Genomic DNA, 23319 nt, shown 5'->3' with positions numbered 1-23319 from the left:
GCCTTGCACTAACATTGGCACTGCAAGCTAAAAATAGCTACTATTTCTCCCTATTTATTTATTTTCAGACCGATAGCTTGCTGAATGATGCATCTTCAGGCTGAACAGCATTACCGGGCCTGTACAGTATCTGGCAAACAGTGGGGTCAAGGCTGGGCAGTTCAATCTGTTGAAGTTTGCCTCTCATGCACTCTGTTCTGGCGGTCCCTCTTCCAAAATTTCTGCTGCCTATGATGCAGTTCAGCCATCAGGTTTCACAGAAGCGCAAGGCTGAAGCCTTAAAGGGGAGCAGGGCAGAGGCTTTACCCCTCAGCCCGCTTCTGGAGCAGCACATGGCTAAAGGAACCAGCTTTTGCCAGGGTGCTGGAAGCCGAAGTTAGAAAACCTGCTATTTATTATAACTGACAAGCAGAAATTGTTTCTAGCATTGTGAGAGAGGCTTTTCTTTATGGGGCAAGGATTTTAGGACAGCAGTCAGGAGAGGGTTACAAGAAAGGCTGGGTAGCACTAGGGGCATGTACATGCTCCCACACCTTGCCGTGCTGGACTGTCTGTGGTYGGAAGCTTTTAATACGCAGGCTGCAAGGCTCCCGCTGTGGCCAATCCTTTCGCTGCGTAGCTAACCACCTACCTCTAATTTAACACATTAATGAGACCACTTTCTTAAGCTGTAATTCCACAAAGCCACAYTTTGCTGCAAATTAAAACCGATACAATTCTCAGCCTGATCAAGGTAAACAAGCTTTAAGACGGAATGTGGGCCAGAATTTCGGTGGTAGCTTGGTGCACAGAGATGTGGACGCTTGGGGAAATCTCACTAGGAACCACTTTTGTGTCTTTATGCAGCCGAATAGCTTGGAAATTTGGCCTCACAGCTTCATTTTTCTTTCTTATGGGGCTGTGCAGGACACTTGAAATAATTGTACTATGAATGCAAATGCCCCTCTCTGCTTTCTATTTCCTTAGCCTGCAGCATTGTCTGAGGAGAATCAATGTGGAAAACATTCCCGCTCTCCATTTGTTGCGCCAACACGCAGCTATTTTTCAGTATATCCTACTGCCAGCATTAGGACATGCTGTGACCACAGATGCCAAGAGACATGTGTCAGATTATAAAAAGTCCATCTGGGAAGCCAGCAATCCACAGCCACTGCTTTAGGTAGCCAGCTCTGAAAGGAAAATATGCCTGCTGTAAGAATAGATGATTTCTACGCATGCTATTAAAGAACCAAAACCAGACACAGTAGAAGACAAAACAGAAATACTTTCAAAATTGTCTTCACCTAGAAAAGTGAATTATTACCACTGAAAACAGCAATGTCTCACAGAAGGAAAAAGCAGAATTGTTTCCTCTGTAGAAGTTTGTCCTCCTGATAGTTGGAGCGTGCTAGACTGTAGGACCCATCTATTTTGCCTTGTCTGAAAGGACATAGCTGTTAAGTAAAATGAAGCAGGCTAAGTCACGGAGCAGGATTTGTGGGGATGCTCATTCTTTCTTGTGATGTTTATGTTGCCAGCAGGATTATCACAATTCATCTTGAGGGTAACAGGTACATCTATATTTCCATGCGTACTTTTAAAGTTTGTCAAGTGTGCCTGGAGCAYTGGATTGGTGATGTTTTATTGGTAAGCACTAAAACTGCACACAAATCCATCTCAACACCTCTTTGAATATTCCACATATCATTTATGACCTCTGAGCTATTAACAGCCTACCTCTCAGGCCAAGAAATACATCTATCCACTTTCCTAGCAGTCTCCCAAGTAAATGATAGTAGCGTTAGTGTTACGATTACTCGCATCAGCACTGGCAGTGATAGTAGAATTAATACCTGTCTTGACACCTATAATAATGCTGCTTTCTTCAACTGGATTCCTCCCAGAGTGGCATTTTGCATAGATTTTGCTTAGAGGTGCCTCTTTTACCGCAGTACTTTCAGACTGCAGTAAGCACACAATCAAGCATCACTGCAGGTTTTACAATAGTAACGTTCTTTGCCAATAATCTAATGCAAAATCCTCCATTCTGTGACCCATGGGCTCAATAACAAACATAAATAATAAATATAATGTTTGTTGAGACACCTAAACCCCCTTCATCCTACCTCAGCACAATGAAAGAGGAAGAGTGTTAGCCTATGCCTGCAATTTTTAACTTGCAGAAATTGCTCAGATAAATAAAGTATTAAATTTCATGTATTCATAGAAGAACTTTTTAAAAATCTCCTTCCGTTTTTTCTGGGAGCTAAGCGGTGACTGTATTCAGCTCATTCACTGGAAATTTTGGAGTTCAATGCGTACTTTTTGCTGCTGCAAATCATAGCTAGGGGGGTTGTGCATTCTCCCAAAGAAACAAATGCAGACCAGTTAAAGACTTGCTGAAACTTTGGTTTTAAGGATCTCAGACAAGTCTTCCCTCCCCCATAAAGATTCTGCACTTTAAAAGTCTTTCTGCTACCAGGCTACAGGGCCTTTGGGGTCCATGTATAGCAGCAGGATCTCAGTAGCATATCTTGCTCATGAAACCAACCTTGAAAAAATTTAAGATGCCTGATGTCACTGAAATGATTTATTCCAAAGTGCTTGGAGATATCTATTTCCCTGAATTTAGCTGTTTTTCCTTAAGAAAAAAAGGCATATTTATCATACAAGAAACATCTTATAAATATATCTCACAGCTGTATTTCCAATGGATGCACTCTCTCTGAGGATTACCATCTGTTCCAATTATTTCTTCATTGTTCTTGGTTTAAGTGTGGCGGCTTTATAACTGCATTGAAACTCTTGCCATGCATTTGTTTTATATGGGGAGATTTTAGCTTTTGTATCATTTTCCTCAGAGAGAGAAGGCTGCTCTCACATGGGCAGTGAAAAAATATACTTAAAATATTATCTATATGACAGTGTGTCTAAGGTACTCAGCAACATAAAGAACTACAGTTCAAAGTGCAGCACTGTTCTTCCTCACTTATTTAGATCTAGTCTACAAAGCAAATGATTGACCAGATACTTCATCTGTTATATCTGTGTAAACATTAGCTAATTTCCCTGGAGCCAGAAGAATTCCATAGCTATTAATTGAAAGAAGGTCATGGCATAGTAAGTGCACATGTGAGCAGTATGGAGAAGTATATTAAACAAAAAAGCTCTGGCTGCCCAGTACTCCTATTCAGGAGAACCCATCTTCAATGGAAAAAAAAAGGAGGGGGGATGTCTATGATTAGCAAAATTTTGAAAAGGACACTGACCATGCTAAAAAAGGTGATTGGGAAAGAGTTCACACTGAATGGAAGTCTTAAGAGTCTACTTAGCTCAAAACACTGAAATCCCTGACACAGGTGCAGAACTTTGCAATTACTTTTCATGTGCAGCACTTAGGCATTGTTCTGGGGTTATTAAATATGACAGAAATTAGTCTCCTTTCATGCAACTTTTTTCTAGATGCATATGTTGGACATAATATTCATTCTGCACACTTCCATTTTCCCGGAGACACTACTTGACTTCTCAAACTCAGATGAGTTTCAGTAGAAGACCTTGCACCTTGAGTAGCACCCAGCTTTTTATGACTGGGATGCTCCAGAAGGCAAGCAAATCACTTGACTTCTTTCTGCAGATGTCGTCTGCACCACAACACACCCTCTTGTTTACAGAGATTGCTTGCAGATGAAGGGGGACCTCCTGAGCGGAGGCAAGAAGAGATGTTTTGCCTAAAATGAGGCTTCGAGGGTCTGTTTTGATGAGAAAGGGGTCTGAAAGACTAAGGAATGATTCAAAGCCTCTTACCAATAGGGGTTCCCACACCGTAGCCTTTTGAATCGATGAGCCCCCCGATCTGGGTGAGATTGCAGTTTCTCTGAGTCACATACTCTATACTGGTTGACTCCATTAGCAGCGCGTAGTCCGTCGTGAGCACACGCTGGATTCCCTCGTCGTTGTTCTTCACCAGTGCTGTCTGCTGCCGGCTGCTCATGAACGCCCACATCTTCTCGTATGTTGATATTTTGGATTTCTAAGGAGGGAAAATGAGGATATAGAATCACTCCAGCACCCAAATTACACTAGTAAAATATTCCTCAGCCTTTTGTTGTGAATAGTGCCAACAGCATCTCTTGAATGAAAGGGAACTGGTAGAAGGGTTTTCCTTCCCACAGCATTTCTCTCCTATTACTGTGCTTTGTGCTGAGGACTGTCTTTTCCTGCRTTCTTTGTGGTGCCAGGAACTTCATTACTGGCATGACTGTGAAGTGCTTTGAAGTTTTTTGGGCTAATGCTGTTACATGGATTACAGTAAATGACTACACATAACCCAGCTAAATTACTGCAGCTGGATACTGTTGTACTCAGAAGCAGTATTTCTGTCTTTCAAGGCAAATGCACGATTCCAAAAGCCTCATGATTAATAAAGTGCTGGCTCTTTTGTATTGATATCATTTGCCTAGAAGTCATGTACTTCAAGGATAAAGCTTGAGAAAGAAAGTCAAAGTGGCTTCTGAGTTAACTTCTGCTTTCAGCTTTCCACTACAATCAGACTTAAGAACCTAATCCTTCTCCCAGGGAAGTTCGGGGGGATTTTTGGCACTGACTTCAGCAGGAGCGTGCTGGTGGCCTGCGCTGCACAGGGAAGAGGGATGTTAGAAACCCCAACCAAGCAGTTTAAAATGCACCACAGTACGAACATGGTTAAACGTCTTTCTTCCTTGTATGCTGTTAAACATTAAACACACAGTATTACTTCCGAATTAAATATCAAGTTAGACCCACAGAAAACTGGATCATTAGAAATTGCTAAATACAAGTGATTTCATCAAGACTGTATAGCCAACTGTTACTGAACTGCTCGGGCAGGAGCCGGGCATACACAAACTGACWACATCTGCTGTGAATATGAGTCCGCGGTCCTCCATCCACTTACGTTGTCCCAGGTCTGGAACAGTACAAGCTCACTTCCTTCACAAGCCTGTCTTTAGCTTATAGACATCACAACCAATTTTAGGCTCACTATGTGGAGAGCATATGTGCTTATTAAGCACTGGTCTCTGTGGGATTCCTCTGAGAAACTGATTTTCTGGTTCTTTGAGCTTTAAATGTTAATATGCTTTACCTGTGAATTCAATATCTGTGATATTATGATATGTGATTCRATACCTAAATGAGTTTCTCCTGAATTTCACCTAAGTTTGTTAAAACACAGGGTAACACTAAAATTTTAGGCTAGTTAAGCCTTTTTTTACTAGTATAAGACATTTTTACTGCTCAGYTGGAATTTTATTTCAAAATTGATGGTAAGTTCATGAAGTACATTGACTCTGATATTGGATGTACTGAGAGGCTGTATTCCTTATACAGATGAGTCTGAAAGAAAGGTCTCAGCTTCTTGACTTGTCAACTCCCATTTTTTCAGGATAGATGTTATGCAGAATTCTTATTGATTTCTCATTGATTCATATGATTGATTGATTYTCATTGATTTCAATGGAAATGTGTCTGTACATCAGAAGGTAGGATCTGGCAAGAGCTGAGATCAAGATCTATTACAGAGGGGCAAGAAATCAATGGAAGATTTATAGGAATGCTGGAAACATTGCTGGCCAGCAGTCTGGAAAAATACGTGTGTGTCAGAAACTGTGGATRTGAAAGATCTTGTCTTCAGCTAGATTTTGCCCAGATTTGCACACAACATGGCAAAAGCTTCATGACTTCCTGCTAGCTGGTCTTCCTGGAAGCCYATCACCTCACTGTAGGGGTCCTTTGGCGTCCGTATCCTATTTTCAGGGTGTTTTCATCTGCTATAGCCAGATCTGTCAGGTCAGCAACTCTCGGATTTGCATATAGGGAGGAGGCTGACTCTGAGGTTCCCTCGAAATCAGGACTCCATTTTCTTTCACAAACAATTTCAGCTACTTTTGTTTTGACTCTCATTGCTACCAGGCTAGAAGGCATAGTCACTGCAAAACCTTTCTAAAAAATATTACCCCTTTAGCAATAGTTATTTTCTGGGGACATGATGCACGATATAGTTAGTAGCATTAAGGCATTCAAAATTAGTGGAAAAAATACAGCAGTTAATGTATGCATTATAAATAAGACTAAATAAAAAGAGCGATGTGAACTTGAATAAATGCAAATAAAGTTTTGTGAAAAGTGTTGTAAGTATCTTGTTTTTTTCATGGTTCCTAATGGTATCCCATCTAGTAAGAACCTCTGTAATATTATCTTCCAGGTGATTTTTTTTTTTTTTTGGTTATTTTAAGAACAAAGATCTAGCCTGAAGCTCTTCAGAGTTTGCTTCTTGCTAGGATGTTTTTCTGCGCTTGATGTCTTCATAAATCCTTTTGCCATGTGTGTCTCATAGACCTGAAAATTAGAGCTATCTGGTCTCTGCATCTCACGTACTGCATGACAGGCACTCTGTCATTCTCTCCTCCATAGTGATGAACTCCCAGAATATAGTGGTTATGTCTTAAAAAAGTATTGGTCTGAAAGAGTCTGTTGTTTCTCTTGGCATTTCTTGTTTTAAATACTAGGAGCAGCTCTCAGATAAATCAAATCTTGCAACATGGAAAGCACTTTAATAAATGACCTTTCTTCTGTGCAATCCAACCAACCCTGCACTAAATGCCTACAGGACATTTTCACTGCTGTTACACCWGGACTCACTGATTCCTCCATTTCCTTCTCATTCCCCATCACATCAGCACTCCCAAGAGGCAAGACGGTGCTCCTGCTCTCCCACCAGAGCAGCTGGCAGTGGCAGCATGAAAAGCACCTTTTCCTCAGCTTAACTCCTCCAGTCTGTTAATCCCAGGGGCATGATGGTGAGGGGCAAAGCCTTGGCAGAGGGATGCTCCCGGAGTCATTTATGGCTTGGGATAGCCCTATGGAAACTGGCYGTGCAAAGTCAACTGGCCATGTAAAGCCAATGCTTCACACCTCCCTGGAAAGTATCAGGCATTTCAAGCCTCTTCTCTAGACCTAATACAGAAAGGCTGTTTTGTCCTMAGCTGTATCATAATGCACATGCAACAAGGGAACTGAATTAGGGTTACACAGCAAGTCTTCCTCCTGCCATTTCCCAAGGTCAAGTATTTGCTTTTACATCCTCCAGTTCTCAGTTATCTGTGTGTGTGTGCGTGTGTGTGTGTACGTGCATGTGTATGTGTGTGCATGTGATTGCTTAACAAGAACAGATAGYACTTTTTGGATACAAAGAAGGTAAATTTATGACCTTAGAGAATATACAGTCTTTATTTTGCAGTCTTCTACTGTATTTATTGTTCAAAGATCTACTCTGTGATTTCTTTGAAGTTTTGGGGGGTATGATAACCAGCATAAAGAAATACCAAACCCGAGGACCTTGAAGGGCTTCTGTAAYATAAATAATAACACTTTTTATATAACACTGTGTGTGACTCACTGATTTACAAGTATGATAAATTGTATTTTTCATGCATCTTTCACTATGTCACCTTCACTCTGCCAGCTAATCCATCTCCATCCTCTATAAAATGTAGGATCCTTTCTCTTGTGTTTGTGTACACACGTATTTCAGGCACAAGCAAGCTAGTGTGTATAGCATATAAATATTTAATCGCTTTATCTGAATCATTATTGTTATAATTTTAAGAGGCTTAGGCTCACATTCTTTTAAGCTTACAAATTTTACCCTCTAAGCATTAATGGTGCAAATAAATAAGTGCAAAGCTGGAAACAGCTTTTCAAATTTGTCTGACTTCCACATGCTGAAATCATGAAATTATTTCCTCTGGCAGATCATGGAAACAACAGATTTTGAAGATTATTTTTTATTGCAGAATTGGCCTTTGGCATAGTAATTATGGTGACAATCTTTGGCCAATGAAGAAATATTAGACTAAGGGAATTTCGTGGGGTCCGTCAGAAGGCAGCACAGACTGCTTCCTACTCCATTAGGTATTCCTTATTAAAATACTGTACTTGTTTCATACAGCTTCTAGGAATATCTCAAGACAGGTCTCCTAGTGTATCGTAATGAAAATGTCATCTCATCATTTCAAAAACTGACTCTAATGAGGCTCCGAAAAACCCTGTACTTTATASTTTGCTTTCAGCACAGAAACATTTCTATTCAGCCACAGGAGAGCCATTACATGGGAAGTTCACCCTTGACAACTCCATCAGGGATAGCCCACTCTCAGCTTTATTAAATTAYTGAAATGTCCTTGATGAACATTAGTAGCTGTGAAAGACGACCCCAATACTTTTAGGTCAAAATCTTTGTCCTACGTGTAGATGCACTTTATGTCACGTGAAAACACAAGGGCTGGTGGCCAGTGCAGGGCAGAGGGCTCAGGCGGGAGCAGCAGCTCCCGCGGCTTCCACATGTTTTGTTAAGAACCTGTTCGAGGTGTCAAACTGTCAGCACTGGGGGGTGAAATTGCTCACTCATGTACACAAGCACGGGAGGGTTATTTTGCCCCACATACTGCTTCACCAGGGCACCTCATTCTCTTCAATGTCTGCTTATCCGACCGTCTATAAACACCATTCTTAGATGCTACAGTGAAAGCGTGATACCAGTCCATTCAGTGCTTAAATTCCCTGCTGACACTACCAGTGAAGCTGCTAATTAATTCTAATTGTCACAGGATTTTTGCGCATATATCCTATATTTGTAGCCTGTTGGCTTTTGYACTGACATTTTACAAGAGTAACCCATTCTGTGTGTAATTAACACTATATATTTATGTGGCCTGTACATTAATACTAACAATTTTTATAATTTTAACCATATAACACTTTTATAAAAGGACAAACAATCTTGTATTTTGACTGCCTGCAGTATTTTTCCAGTGCAAACACAACCTTCAGAAGTGATCTTACCCAATTGCTTGTAAGACATTCAGATCCTGCCCCAAGAAACAACCCGGAGAAGAACGTCCCCAGGTCCATGCCCTGATTATCTTCAGATTCTCCTGTCAGAAGCTTGAGTTTTCCCCTTTCAACAAAGGCAATAACAGGCTAATCCTCACTCTGAAGGGATCTTGACACTAGMGACTGAATTAACATAGGTCTGCACTGATTTGGAGCTCTTAAATCCCCTTGTGTAGGTGATGCGCTCTCCAAGACTAGMCTGCAGCTGCTTCTGAAGTCTTCCACATTGAGGGAAGATGGCTTCCATTGGCTTCAGTAGCACAAYACTGGATTGTTTTTTGATCCATCTTAGCGGAAATCTCCCATCTTTTGCAGTAATATTCCCTAAGGACCCTCTACAGATCTGGGCAATGATTTATTTACCTCCTACAGTAATCCTTTCAACTGTTGTTATTCTGTCTCACGACTGATTGCTGGAAGGACACAAATCCGAGAGCACAAAGCTGGCTGGCACCRTCTTACCTTGAAGAAGGTCATCGTTGATCCATCTCTAACAGCCCCATACTCTATCTTGGTTTGCTTTGCCAAATCATCTGCTGAGTCAATGGGGGATTCCATCCTCTCTACAGTCAGGAAGGCGGCCAAGTTGGCAGTATAGGATGAGATTATGATTAAGGTGAAAAACCACCATATTCCTCCAACTATTCTYGTGGAAAGAGCTTTGGGCATCAGCTCTGATCCTGTTACAATAGCATCAAAACAATCTCATTAAAATGATGCTGAAAGATGCTTGGTTCTGATACCACAGACTATTTTTAGGCACAGAATGCTTTTATAAGCCATAGTATAAGAAAATGATTTAAACAATAATCTCACAGATGCACAGCAAACATTTWTAATGGTAACACACCATGAATGGGATGTATGCCATGATACACGACAAATGGAATTATCCTTGGGTCTCAACCCCTTGATATCTCTGAGCTAATGCTGTTTTGGACACTAACCTCTTACATCCCTAGCAAGCTGTGCTAGCCAACTATCTGTTTCCTTAATTCCTTTCTACAGGTACTATAACCAGTTTTTAACAACAGATCTGTAGCAGAATACTATTCCATCTACAAGCAAGCTAGAAGAAATGCCTAACGAGAAACCTGCCCTCCATGTTTTAGCCACATACTGAAGCAGAAACAGGGCAATCAATATGGTTCCAGTGAATTTAATAGGACGGAGTGAGCCTGAAGACAAAACCGAGAACATGTCTTATTACAAACACATGATTTACATTTTAAAATTCAGAGAGTGAATGGAAATATCCTTTTGGTCTCTATAGGGCTATGTAACGTTTTGAACAGTACATTCAACATTTGAATTTTTGCTGAAAGGCTTTCAGCAGATCTGCCCGACGAATATCAAGGTGATCTGCCATTGTCATAAAACCCCACAAACAACATGATCCAAGCTCAGGTATAAAGCACATTACAAAATGGCTTGTAAATAGCTCAGAAGAACTGAATTTAAGCAACTTAGGCATTTCTGCTTTTCAACCTGATGCAAGTTGTATGCTGTCYTATCTAGGGGCCACCCCAATGAACTGTGAACTTAGTTCATTATGTGAGATTTAAGGACCTAGTTCTGCAAAACACTTAGACATCCACTTGAAAGCTTTTGACTTCAGAGTTAATCGCTTGCATAATTATTTTGTTGATGAAAGATGGACTTAATAAAGTACTTAAGTGCTTGTAAATGGAGATCTCAGCATGTAAAACTTTTAATTTAATAAATGTATTTCTATTACTAGAAAAATGTGTTGACACATTATCTCCCCTCAACTATTTAATGATTTCTGTAAGAAATTTAAACATGTAATAAGTTTAAATAGAATATAGAGAATTTTTTAAGATTTTGCAGAAACTCTGAATGCAGCTTCTGGCACAAATAATAGAAGGGTAAGAACTTCCCAAGCATCAAGAAAATAGATTTACCTTAGCTTTTTATAAATATATAGATATGTCTCTTAAAGGTCAGAGCTAATCATAGCCCAAGGCTTGGAGCAGACTGACAGAGTTTCCWAACTGCGAGAGCAGATGCTCTCCCTGTGCAGCCCTGTGCAGTCATACTGCTGTACTGATTTCAAATTAGGCTAGCAGTCTAAAAGCAAAGACTTTCACCTACATTTTTAGAGTCTGAATCTACCCATTTCAAGAGCTTGAGCTCTGGATGGATTTATGCTTATGGCCTGTTGTTCTTTTCTTGCTTTTCAGATTTGATTATTTTTAAAACAACAACACCTTTTTGGTGTTTTTATTGTTGTTTTCAGGAAAGTGTGTGTTTGTTTATTTTTAAGCTGGTATTGGTCTGCGAAAGCTGGTTTCTAAGACTGCTAATTCAAGACCCTCCTGAAAGTGCTATTTTCTGRAAACTTAGATAGCTATAGGCATATAAATTCTGCACTCCAACATTGATGCAATACCTAACTCTGATGTATACAGCCGCCTAATGCATAATAGCCAGTTACACTGCAGAGATTTTAAGCCACCATGAAATCTGCTAGCGCAAGCTTGCAGCCATACATGAGAGTAGATGGAGAAGCCCCTTTTACTGAATTTGCAGGTGAGGTTCCAGACCTCCTGGGATTTCCTTTAGCAAAAAGTTGTTGTGAAAAAGAGGCAGAACACCTTCAGCTCAGTTTAGCTCAAGACACCATAGTCTATTAAGTAGGCAATAAGCTATGGTTTTGCTTTTGGGAGGTGCTGAGCACACTCGGCTCCCTGTTCACCCAAGCAGGCCCAGCATTGCTTTTGGTCAGTCTGATGATTATTTCAATGATGTTCACCATTTTGAGGGCCCTGATTCGAGCAAAAAACATTAATACATGCTGCTTTTCTAATGACTTCACCCTAAGCCCTCTCCTGAACTGGATACTTCATCTGTTGGAGGAACTGAGGGCTCTGATAGATTCCTTGCCTTTCTGGAAATAATAGTTTCTCTGCATGAATTTGATGAAATGTGTGCCCTATTTGGATGCTTTAAAAGTATGCATAACACATCTGCGAATTTCAGATAAAAAAAAAAAAAAAGGAAATGTTACTAGCAAGATTCAGGGTCAGAGACAATACTTGCTGAAGTCTCTCTAGTGCCTTTTTATGGCAGACATGACAGCCAATCCTGATCCAGACTTTGCTCACGCTCTGTAGAAAAGAGAAAGTCTGATCATCACATTTTAAAATTTAATAAACAAGTGGCTTCCAATCAAGCATAACAAGGAGCTGCTGTCAACAAGAAAGAATATAACAGGAGATGCAGGGTTTCGCAACCATTCGTCTTATGTTCAAACTCCACATGTTAATGATGATGCACTTACAATCACACGCACCACAAGTTTGTACATGGAAACATTTGTGTTGCCTTACAAATGTTTTTTCTTTCTTTCTTTCTTTTTCTTTTTCTTTTTTTTTTTTTTAAGCAACTTGAAAAGACAAGCAGAGTCTGGTTGGGGCTGACTGTCATGTACCCAAGGTAGTGGTAACGAGCAGACACTGCATCCCACAGTTTGCTGTGGATGATGGTAAACTCCAAAAAAAGGCAGTAGATTAAAACAAAAAATCTTGAGGGACTTTCACACACAAGGCAGTCACAGTTATACACACACACCTGCCTAATACTGTAAAACCTCAGCCTGTTTTTTTTACTGATATATTGGAAGAAGAAAACGCCCCAAACCAAAACAGAACACTTCTTCCTCCCCACCTCCTCCTTCAAAGTCATTTATACGGGGAGATCTATATCCTATGAATACCTTAGTGCAACAAAAAAAACCAAGTGCGTGTGTTTTACTAGTTACAGTACGAACTTTATTCTCTACCACATCTAGGAAAACTCCTAATATTTCTTTTACTGCTACTTTTACTCATGTCTGTTAAAGAGTGGAAGAATAAACTGTGCCTGGAAGAATGTAGACATGACTTTCTTAAATAATTGGGAATTTAATACCAAGGTACTGCTGGACTTTCCTCTAGATTGACTTTTTTGTTGCTGTTGTGGGGTGGGTTTCTGTTAAACTTTAATTCAACTTGAAATGTTTGTCAGAAAATATTTTCACCCCTCTCAGTGGACCCTGTTCTTGGTAAATAGCGATTTAATGGGAAACCTTAGAACATACATGCCATAACCGCGTGTGTTTACTACACATATCTTCTTGACTTTCCATACTGAGTGAGCTTCACTGCCCTTCCTTCTGAAGTGAGTATAATGTCAGCAGTTTCCAAAATCATCAGCAACAGGGGCTTGTGACTGTGTTTAGTTAATGCTTCTAAGGTTGGATGCATTTATAAGGGGATGGGACTCAAACCTGCAGAAAAGCCATGAAAAGAAAAGGGTTTGGTTTTGCTTTTAAACAAAGTGCTTGACAAATGCCAACAAACTCACAATATTTCTGAAGAAATAGTGTCCTTTTTTTTGGCTGTTAAAACAATTTTCCAAGGGTAGCAAAGGCTGTTATTATTTCTACTGGCATGAAGCCCAATTGGGAAGACATTTTCCTCTTGCCAAACCTCTTATAAAATCAACTTCAGCAAAAAATAACTTTATATTCTTCATGCTACTATTTTATATTTCAATTGCAGAAACTCCCATGCGCACTTTCCTTTCTCTCATGTTTCCCCTCTTTCTTCTTGCTGTAACCTTATTCTGGGTTTTAGCAGATTCCCTTCCTCTGCCTTCTCCCAGTTTCAGTGATATGTAGTTTTCTTCCTTTCCTATATTCTTTAATTTCTGAGATCAGGTTTTACAGTACATGTTGTAGTTACAGAGGTGGAGTTTACCAGCACAGAAGCCCTTGAGCAGACTGTGGGACGTGTGCAATAACGAAGTGTAACCGGTGTACCTTGCTGCATGAGAGCTCCAACTCCAAACCAGAAACTATTTAGTAAAGTAAAATTGTTTTCCACCACATCTGAGTCTGGGTTGCACGGGTGGGGATTATACCATTCATATGGTGTAAACCTGTGGCAGTTAACAGAAACAGTCTGTAAACATCGAATTAGAGTACACACAGCGCCAGCAAACCTGCTGAACAATGCACAAAATGAGGAGATTAATGAAGGAAATACGAAAAAGAAAACCTCAGCTGAAAGGCTGTCCGCAGGACGTCTAGCAGCTGCCTTACGCAAGCCGTGGAGCAGGACTGCAATGTCGGGAGCGGTTTTCACAGTCTTGATGCTAGCACACGGCCTACTTGCTTAGTCCTATTGCAYTTCGATTATAATCCTCAATGGTAAGATTACTAGAAAGACCCAAATCCCCCCAGTTTCACTGCCCGCAMCACTAGCAAAGGCACATGTGCCAGGATGGGGAGACAACTGGAACCCGCATAGCTGCTTCTTGGTAAAGCAATTAGAAAGTAATGACAGAGTAAAACCGCTCGAAAGGSAGTGATTTTCAAGCTGCCTGTAGTCAAGCCCCTCAACTCCAAATGCATTCCCCCTTGCTGAGGCTACAACAGTAGTTAAAAAAAAAAAGAGGGAGGTTGCTGATAGTTTGAAGGTGCTCTGGTGCAGTTGCAAGGCCTGAAAGCCGTAGGGCCACGTGGTCGACACTGGTGTGCAGARAATTGCCTTTAATGGAAGAATTCTGCTCTACTCCTTATGTGCCTTGCTGCAAATCCAAAATATACCGCTTCTGGTCTGCAAAATACTTGGCAGCGTTACTTTAAAGACTGTTCTTCCCCAAGGTACCTTGCCTGCTGTTGCTTCCTACTGCTGCATGGCATGCTACATACTTTCTCATGAAGTTTATGAATATAGCTTTAATTGACAGTGTCATGCCAATACATTTTAATTACTGTTTCAACAATATAATTAAGCATTGAATTTATGCACGGTTGCAAGCCAAGTGCCTTGCTAAGCTGAAGTAATGAACTCTGCTAGTAATGAACCCACTAATTGAAACAGTATGTAGCTTAGGATGCCATTAGTTGAACAATATTATCATTACTAGTACAATAGTGGTTAAAAAATTGCAACAAAAGAAGCAGTTTTCAGATTCAAGGTACAACAGTTCTGCATACATCAGTTAGAGAAAAACAATCGCTGAGTTACATATTTCAGAAACTCCTTCAAACTGGGCTAGAATCGTGAAAGCAACTGCTGTGGAGTAATGAGATTGTTGCTAACTAGGTTTGTGCACACTTGGGGAAAATCACCTCTAGCAAGAGACACAAGATTAAGACATTTGCACTGCCTGAACTTCCAACAGCCGTAAAAGTGAGGATGCCCTACGCGGAGCATTCACCCACGGAGCGTTAGAGTGTTAATACGGGACRGTAATAGGATGCACCAAGTGACAACTGTGTGTGATCCGACTGGGAAGCCCAAGACAGAGATCTCACGTCATTTTAGGCAACAACCACGTTCAGTAGGGTAGAYACAAATGTGTCCATCACTGAAACAACAAAACGGTAGTTACTAGAAAATGGCTATGAAATTCAGGCAGCAAAACTCTGCCAGACTTGGAAGATTTTTAAAGCACTGGATGTGTATTTTACTGAGGTCTTAGGGCATACTTTTCTTTTTCACCTTAAAAAGAAAGCAGTTTTTCTCCTTGTGCCCTTACTGCCTTGCAGAGCTCCGAGAAGGGGCTGGGGTTACGATTCAGCTCTGTTTCACTGCTCAAGTCATCTGTCTTCTGGCCATTTTTTCCCTGGATTTTGCTCTACCAGAAACTTCAGCATTAGCTGYGCTGAGGGTTAAGGCGTGGAGGAGATGCTCAAGGTCACCTAAGCACCTTGTTAAGTAGACTATGTGAYGTTGTCCACCCTATACCACTAATGGCTGCCTCTGCTACCTAGTTCTAGCAGCATCGATACCAGCTGCGCAGTTGACACAACAGTAGCRATAAAAGGAAATTTCTGGCAGCAAGCGACTTGTTCGTTCACTGCCAGTGTACTTGGGAGAAGAGCTTAGTCGGTCTGTAACTCTAAGCAGGTAAAAAACTGCTCTGCTTGAGCTTAAAAATTAGTGTAACAATGACAGGGCTCCACAAGGCTCAAAGAGAAATAAGGAATGATTCAGTTGCTGAAAAATCTGAAGAAAYAACAGGAAAACAGCCCAGTCCATGCAAATTATTCCTAAGTATTTGTCTTCTGTGAACTGATGTCAAAGTGCTGTTAACTATTTAATGTACTAGCCAGGGTTAAAATGTGGACATTTCCTGAGTTTCACTTCCAACTACAAAAAGATTCTAAAAAACAACCTAGCCAATATTTGCCAAAACATTTGGCAAATCCTACAGAAACCAGGACAGCTCAGGAGATGTGAACAGGCCTAGATATAGCATTAAGAATGTCTTAACTTCATGGACTAAATTAAAATTTATAAAGTCTAAAGTAAAGTAAAATGACATGTGAACACAGTTTTGCATACTCCTTCAGCCTCAATTGTTACTATCTGATTAGGCCCTGGTTTTAGGCATTAGTTCAAAAGAAGAAATTATGTCAGGAAAATTTAAACATATGGGAAAGTATATTAACTGAATTATATTAAGTATTATATGAATGAATTATATGAAGTATATTAGCTGAACTAGTGCATTCTTCTCTTTTCCTAAAATTTGTGGCTTAAGAGAATGACATACAGGCGTTTATATATTTAAGTTGTTACCTGCTGGGTTTTGTGCTATCTATTAGGAGTGTGGGGAGGTCTATACCTTTAATAACATTTAAGCCCTTCAGTTGATTTCAGCCAGATTTGACAAATAGGTATAGGCCTCCAGGGTTATTATGCTCCTGAAAGTTTTGTGAAAAATTGTAGCAGTAGACCCCACTAAGAGAAAAGCTGCAGGATGAGCTCACAGCATGTTACATATCAGATAGTCCACATGGGAAAGATCTCCTATAAATCCTTCAGCTGCAGGGGAAAAAAAAAACAAATAAAAAACAGACTTCAATTGGTGATCGTAGTCCACCACAAGACACAAATCTGCAGGGAAATCAGGCTTCATTAGTTACGCTGCTCACAGAACTACTGTTTTTTAGAAAGATTTAGGAAACAGAACGTAGCGTAGTGGCATAGGCCAGCGAAATGGATTTACCAAAAGGCTATGCTGTGATTTGCAGCAGCATTTAACAGCCACGAGAGGAAAGCAAACAGGTTGCACAGCTGATGATTTGTGAGCACTGTGCATTTCTCTTTTGTTTGTTCTTGGCCACACGTCTGAGTGTAGGCAGCTCTGCAAGCAGACAGAGGACCCACATGCTTATTTATTTTTCCAGACTTGATGCTGTTTTTTTTAAAAAAAAAGAAGAAGAGAAGGACTGAGAGTAACTTGGGCTTCACTTTCCCTGCTGCTTGTTCTGAGGGGGAGAGGACTATGGGATGTTTTTAGTCTTGGCACACAACTGCAGAAAAGTCAATCTATCACAGTCAAGCAGATTTAATATTAGTCATGAATGAGATCATGATTTGAGTACAGTACGAGTTATTATTTATGGTACAGTGAGCTACTGCAAGAGCTTGAGGGAAGTCATGACTAATTGTCCCATAGCTGCCAGGGACGGATGAACTCTCTCTTTTACCTAGGGCCAACACTAATAAGTTGCCCTGTAACCTCTTCTCCTCTAATACCCTCCTCCTTCTTCGCATCCTCAGCAATTTAATAGAAAAAGCAAATCCCATAGATTTCTGTGCATCACAGCAGCTTGCCTTCAGCAGCGGTGCAGAAACAAGCAAACAAACAAGGCATTCACAGGTTGTCCACCTGGATCAAGGGCTGTTCAGTGGATCACTGAGTGAACCACTGTATATCCAAGGCCAATCCCTCTCAGCAGGACCGCTGTATGAACACAGGTTTTGCAAGGCTGCCTCTCTTGATTAAAAGAAAAAATGAGTCAGAGGAGGAACTCCATTTGACTTGGCTCAGACACCAGTGGAAGTCAGGCGGAGTGTATTATGTTGTCAGAGTTAATGATTCAGATTACTACTCTTTTATGACATTTGCATGAGGGGTTTGTATATGTTGGAATTGCTAGCTCCTTAAAGTTGAATGTCATCGTCRGCAGTAAGAGCTGTGTCACTTCTGTGTTATCTTTACTATGATGWAAATGTGTAGAATTCCAATCAATTCCTCAATAAAATGAAACAAAACATGGATCTCTGTGAAACATTAAAAAAATTTTGCTTTAAATTATGAAAAAAGGGAAAAATGAAAGATAGGGTGAGATTCAATAAATAGAGTTGGAAGTGAAATTCCGAAGGCACTTCTTGAMGAAAGTAACAATAACTATGCCTTGCTTGCAGCGTCCAGGTTTATTAAAGAGTATGTAGCAAAGTAAGCCTCAAATAACCAATTTCCTCTTTAAGGTTTCTAAGTTCACTTTATTTCTTGCTTGATTTACTCTTCTTCAAAGCCCTAGAGCAACTGACTCCCCCACTGTGGTCCGTGGCCCTTGAGGCCATGGTATGTGGCGTGTAGCTGCTCTGTGAAACCATAGCAGCTCCATAGAGGTTTTAAGATAAAGTTCAATGATAAGGGAGTAGAGTCCTCTGCAGGCCACCTGGAGGTGTGACTGGTCCATTGGTCCAGAAACTTTGTGGCCCGCCTGCCTTTGAGCACCCTATGAGCTTTGGCATCATTTGGAAAGCAGTGAATACGTGCTTGCTTCATGCTATTTTTTGAAGAGGGGCTTAGCCTGGAACCTGCCAGTGACAGGGAGTGAGCATCTCAGGACAGCACCGAGAGAGCACGGTATCTGGCATTTTCAAAGGGAAATGAACTGAGCTAATTTCCATCCTTCAGCAAAAATATGTTCACGCTGGCTTACTTACCTTTTAGCTGTACGCACTGTTAGTGGAAAAAAGAAGTGCTTACACGCAAGCAATATCAACGTGTAGTCAGCTGGAGAAGTATTGTGTACTGACAGAGAGAGGCTGACACATTTCATCAGACATTTTTCTCCCTTCAGCCCTTAAGGACAGTAAAATCCCTTCACAGTGCGATATATGAAAATGATGTGCACATGAAAATACCAAGAGCCTTTCTTGAATGTAATGCTTTAGGACTGGATAAAACCCTTAGGATATTATTATACTCTATCTGCTTCACAGAGCCCATGCAGCACCTGTAGGATGAAAGGTAATTAATATGGATGCATGGAAAACTACATCTTTGACTTACCTTGCAATGACAAAGAGGACACAACTCACTCCAAGGCAGGCTAGGAGAACATACATCCAAATATCAGGAGAAAGAGGGTTTAAAAAAGAAAAAACACCAGGGTTTGTGCCATTGGGCTTCCGGTACAAGATACTGATTCCCAGAGTCATGAACGGTTTGGAAAAATCAATTACTTTCTCTCTTACGTAGGTAATAGTGAGAGGAGCAACAGCCAGATCAGCTTTCTGGAAACACAAATGGGAGAATACTCATGCTTTTTCATGTTCAGCAAACACACTACTATTCTTTCCTTTCCCCCTGCCCCGAGTATTAAAAACTAAACCAACCTTKATGATAAATCTGAAATGTATGACAAAATTTACCATTGCTAAGGTATTAGTAGGTACGAGAAATTCTGTGTCCTTTATTTCGGGCAGAGGGGCACTCGTGACTGTGAGCGTGAAGGGCTTGGCTGGCGTGGGGCTCACGTACTGTACCGTGGGGCAGGCTGTGCACGAGGAGTGGCAGAGCGCTGGGCGAGGGACTACGCTCACGAATCAGCGGTTGCTGCATGGCAGCAGGAGCTGGAGGGCCAGCCTTCATCGTCAGACTCTGTAGCCTAAGGGTGGGCAGGACTGGTGCTACCTTAGCACCCGCTTCCCCACTGTGGTAGGAGTTTCCTCRCAACACCCAGGAGCTGTCGCTTCAGGTGTACCAACATGATCTCCTACTCTGAGAGTGCCACTAAAAAGAGACTGGTGGCTCTAAAAAAACCATAAACTGATGTAAGCTTTTCAGCTGGACTGGCTTCATATAAAACACCACAGGTGAAAGYAGAATAAAGAGAAAATGATTCAATCTTACATGGTCTATGAGTTCTTTGACCATCCCATTCCACTCTCCTTTGTCATTCTGGGCTCCATATTTACCATCAGAAACTAGTTTGACCTCGTAGATGAAGCCTAAAATATTTGACAGCTCTTTCAGTAAATCCAGGCAATAACCCTCGAATCTGTCATTTCCATACAAAGGCTTGTCAGACTTCTTGTACATAACGTAGGGATCTTCCTGTAGAAACAAACGGAGCAGACACAGCGATAGAAATGAGGCTTGCTTCAGATTATATCAGTTTCTGAATGTGAATAGTTTATTAATACGTTGCAATTAGATGCATATTAGTAATTTACTGTGTCTGTTAAAAGCTGTTTTAGGTGTGTTAACGAACTGATTGAATCAATTAGTGATAAGCATAAAGGCCTAATTTTCAGTGGAACAGACCATTCATAGTTCCCATGAGTTTTAATTAAAGTAGTGCTTAGCAGCTCCCAAATCAGCTCCAAGAATCTGTAGTCTACRTTGTCCCACCCTAAGGGACAAGAAAGGATATTGAAAGAGAAGAATAAATAACAGAAAAAAGAATCATAAGGTGAACTTAAAATTTGATATTCTGCAAGAAATAGATCTCTGTTAAAAATCTGCTAGTGGGTAATACAGCTGTGGGCTGATCAGGCATACACATGAGAGAATTAAGAACAGCACAGGKAGATTAATCTTGTGTGCAAAGTACTTTGCTGCTTTTCTTTTYATACCACTTTGGATAGACAAAGTTCTGGGCAAGGAGGTTTCTGCAGTTTAATGTGTCAGAAGACCCCTAGCAATAGAAAATGAGGGTAAAAGGAGCCTTGAGTTCTTTCCCTCCTCCTGAGGAATCGGCTAGCAGAATAATTGAAAAAAATGACATTACTAGCCAGGGAGAAAGTATGAGGCAAAGCAACCGGTGGATACTCAGTTCTGTATTTTATATTCATCATCTTAAGAATTTACCCCTCTCTGTCTGTCTACTGTTTGCYACTTTCTTCAATATCCCTTCACTTTCAGTAAAAAGAAAGGATATAAACACACTAACTACCAATCAGTGTTTGTAAGTGTTAATTCTTCTAGGCAGAAGAGTATGTAGAGTTCCTCTCTGAAATACAGAAATAATCAGTATTTTGGAGTTTCCTGCAAGTCTTTATTTGGCAGCTGGATATTTTGATTGCATCTTATGGATGGATGACTAGGTGTATTAATTCTGAGCGCGTATCCAAAAATTTGCTAGGAAGCAGAGTAGTTTAACGAAACATTCATTAATATAGCGAAAACCAGCAATGGAGCGCGGCGTGGGGGGAACAAAGAAAGCTGCAAAGAACCAGCACAATATTTGCAATCTACAGCATGGCTCATGAAGTCAACACAATGCAGTAAGACTTACCAAAATGGTTGTGACAATAAGGGTCCGGTTAGCCAAAGAATCGGTGATGTTGTTCGATCTGTCCTTATTGTTGTCCGTCATGTTAAGGCCACTGTACGAGTTCCAAACCCCAATCTACACAGAATAAAGCGGGTGAATAGCTGCCCGGTGTCAGCAAGCAGGCTGAGTGAAATGAAACTTTGCTTTAAATGCTCATAGCCTAGAAGGTGTACGTTAGCTCCGCTCACCACAGAAAGGGACACCAGCAATACGAGATGCTAGAGAAGTGAAAACAGCTGTAGTTCTGAATAAGGCGGCAACATCGAATGGTTGTTTGTAACATTTATAAAACACAGGGAATATACTACTCWTTCAAAAGCAAGTTGAAACGAATTAGCTATAAGAGTATAAGGCATGTCAATATAGTAGTATATTAACCAATTTTTTTTTCAGAAGTGGAACGTATTGACTTTGTTTCTTGCTAAAAATGTCAAATGTATATTTTTATTAATATTTTTATTTTTATAAATGGTAGAGCTGAAACATATGGCAAGACCTCTCTCTTCCAATACAACAGATTAAAAGATTGGATAAATACATTGAAGCAGATTGATGGATGCACTGGCCTTTTGCTTCTGCTGTGCCTTCAGCAGGTTTAGCAAAGATTATTCTATTGTTTCTTGACTACAGCATAACAGAACTAGCAAGGTGATACTATCTCACCCACTGATCAGTATTTGCTCAGTAAATACAAGCAGCCAAAAGTAAATGGGGTTTTTGAATCCTTTCTAATTCAAAGATAGCAATAGTCAAGAACTACAATATTTAATGCCCAATCAAAGTCTCAAGGGAAAGATCTTCATGATTTCCACGGATTTGGATCTGCACCTTCTGATGGCAGAAATCGTAATTTATTCAGATAAATATTGACTTTACATAAATTCAGTCCTAAATGCTATCGAGATTTTACTTCCAAAGTCTTTTAAAATTTGTGTTTATATCATCTCAAAAGAAGGTCTTACATGGCTCTACAGTAATGAAATGGGCATTAGTACCTGTTCAGGCACCAGTTTTTGCTGGGTGAGCTATTGTGTGGAAGTTCAGAAGTGCGCAGATGATCCCCTCGCCTTGGTGATTTGGGAGGTTGGTCATCTCGAGTTGAAGAGCAATGAGAAGTGCCAGCCAAGGGAAGGAGGGAGGAAGAGGGACAGTGACCTTTCAAWGGGGCACGGCTGCTTGCGACATGATGCCTGCCCACAGTGGGCTCCCTGCTAAGAAGGGGGAGAGCGCAGCTTGTCCTGGTGGGTAACACCACTCTAAGTGACAGCACGAGGAGTGAGACTCCCAGRGCCTTTCCTCCTGCTGGAGGCAAAGGCAGGTGCTCCCTAGCAAGGAAAGATCAGGCTCACACTGAGGGCTGCTGTCTTGCAGGGCTGGTTTTGTACGTGAGATTAAATGCCATCATCTCTCATTAGCCTGGAAATGAGACTTCAGTGAGAGCCGACTTCATTGCCAGCGGAGGGCATTGAGTATCTCAAAGGACTGGGACTTAAGTGACATTGGAATATTGCAATTTCAAGCTGGAGCTTTTCTTACCTACCCTCTGTTGAAAGGACACATGTGAGGGCTGTTTGGGGAGTATTCATCATGCTTCCCTGAAGTTAGGAAAACCTGATGTATGAAGCCCAAAGTGCCCACAATCAAGTGAAAGCACAGCTCCATGGGGAGAGCAAGCTCACTGCATCTGAAGTCTAGGGTTTTAAACAGGCTAGAAAAAAATGTTTTGCCAAGTTAAGTATCAGATAAAAAGAATAAAGCCTGACTACTTCTGCCTCTCATTTGTTACTAAGAAACCATACATTTTGTAAGGCAAATCACAAGGTTTGCTTAAACTGCCTGGAAATAATTTCTTTTAAYCTTGAACAAATTAATTAACATCTTATAATTTGGGGTGTAAAATTAACAGAGAAAGAAGTATAAAACCCTTCTAGGTAAAACTGCTTGTTCACATCTAATCAAGACCTTTGTAATGAACCACACCTCAAAATATCTTTCATATTGATGCTATCTGGAAAGCAAAACATGTG

General features: G+C 40.7%; 1 protein-coding gene across 1 annotated transcript in view; it reads right to left on the bottom strand.

The window, feature by feature from the left end:
• Nucleotides 1-23319, bottom strand: part of GRIK1 (glutamate ionotropic receptor kainate type subunit 1) — a 159831-nt gene that overhangs the window by 10764 nt on the left and 125748 nt on the right. The window contains exons 9-14 of the mRNA XM_085297841.1: nucleotides 21254-21367; nucleotides 19867-20070; nucleotides 19024-19247; nucleotides 13739-13857; nucleotides 9376-9593; nucleotides 3787-4012 (exon numbers count right to left, since the gene is read on the bottom strand). Coding sequence (XP_085153967.1) covers nucleotides 3787-4012; nucleotides 9376-9593; nucleotides 13739-13857; nucleotides 19024-19247; nucleotides 19867-20070; nucleotides 21254-21367 — 1105 coding nt within the window. The remainder of the gene's footprint in view (nucleotides 1-3786; nucleotides 4013-9375; nucleotides 9594-13738; nucleotides 13858-19023; nucleotides 19248-19866; nucleotides 20071-21253; nucleotides 21368-23319) is intronic.

The sequence above is a fragment of the Rhea americana genome, unplaced genomic scaffold, assembly GCF_003343005.1.
Source record: "Rhea americana isolate MKP2758 unplaced genomic scaffold, rheAme1 scaffold_130, whole genome shotgun sequence".
NCBI lineage: Eukaryota > Metazoa > Chordata > Aves > Rheiformes > Rheidae > Rhea > Rhea americana.
Note: the sequence above shows the minus strand (reverse complement) of the source record. Positions and strands in the feature narration are given on the sequence as shown.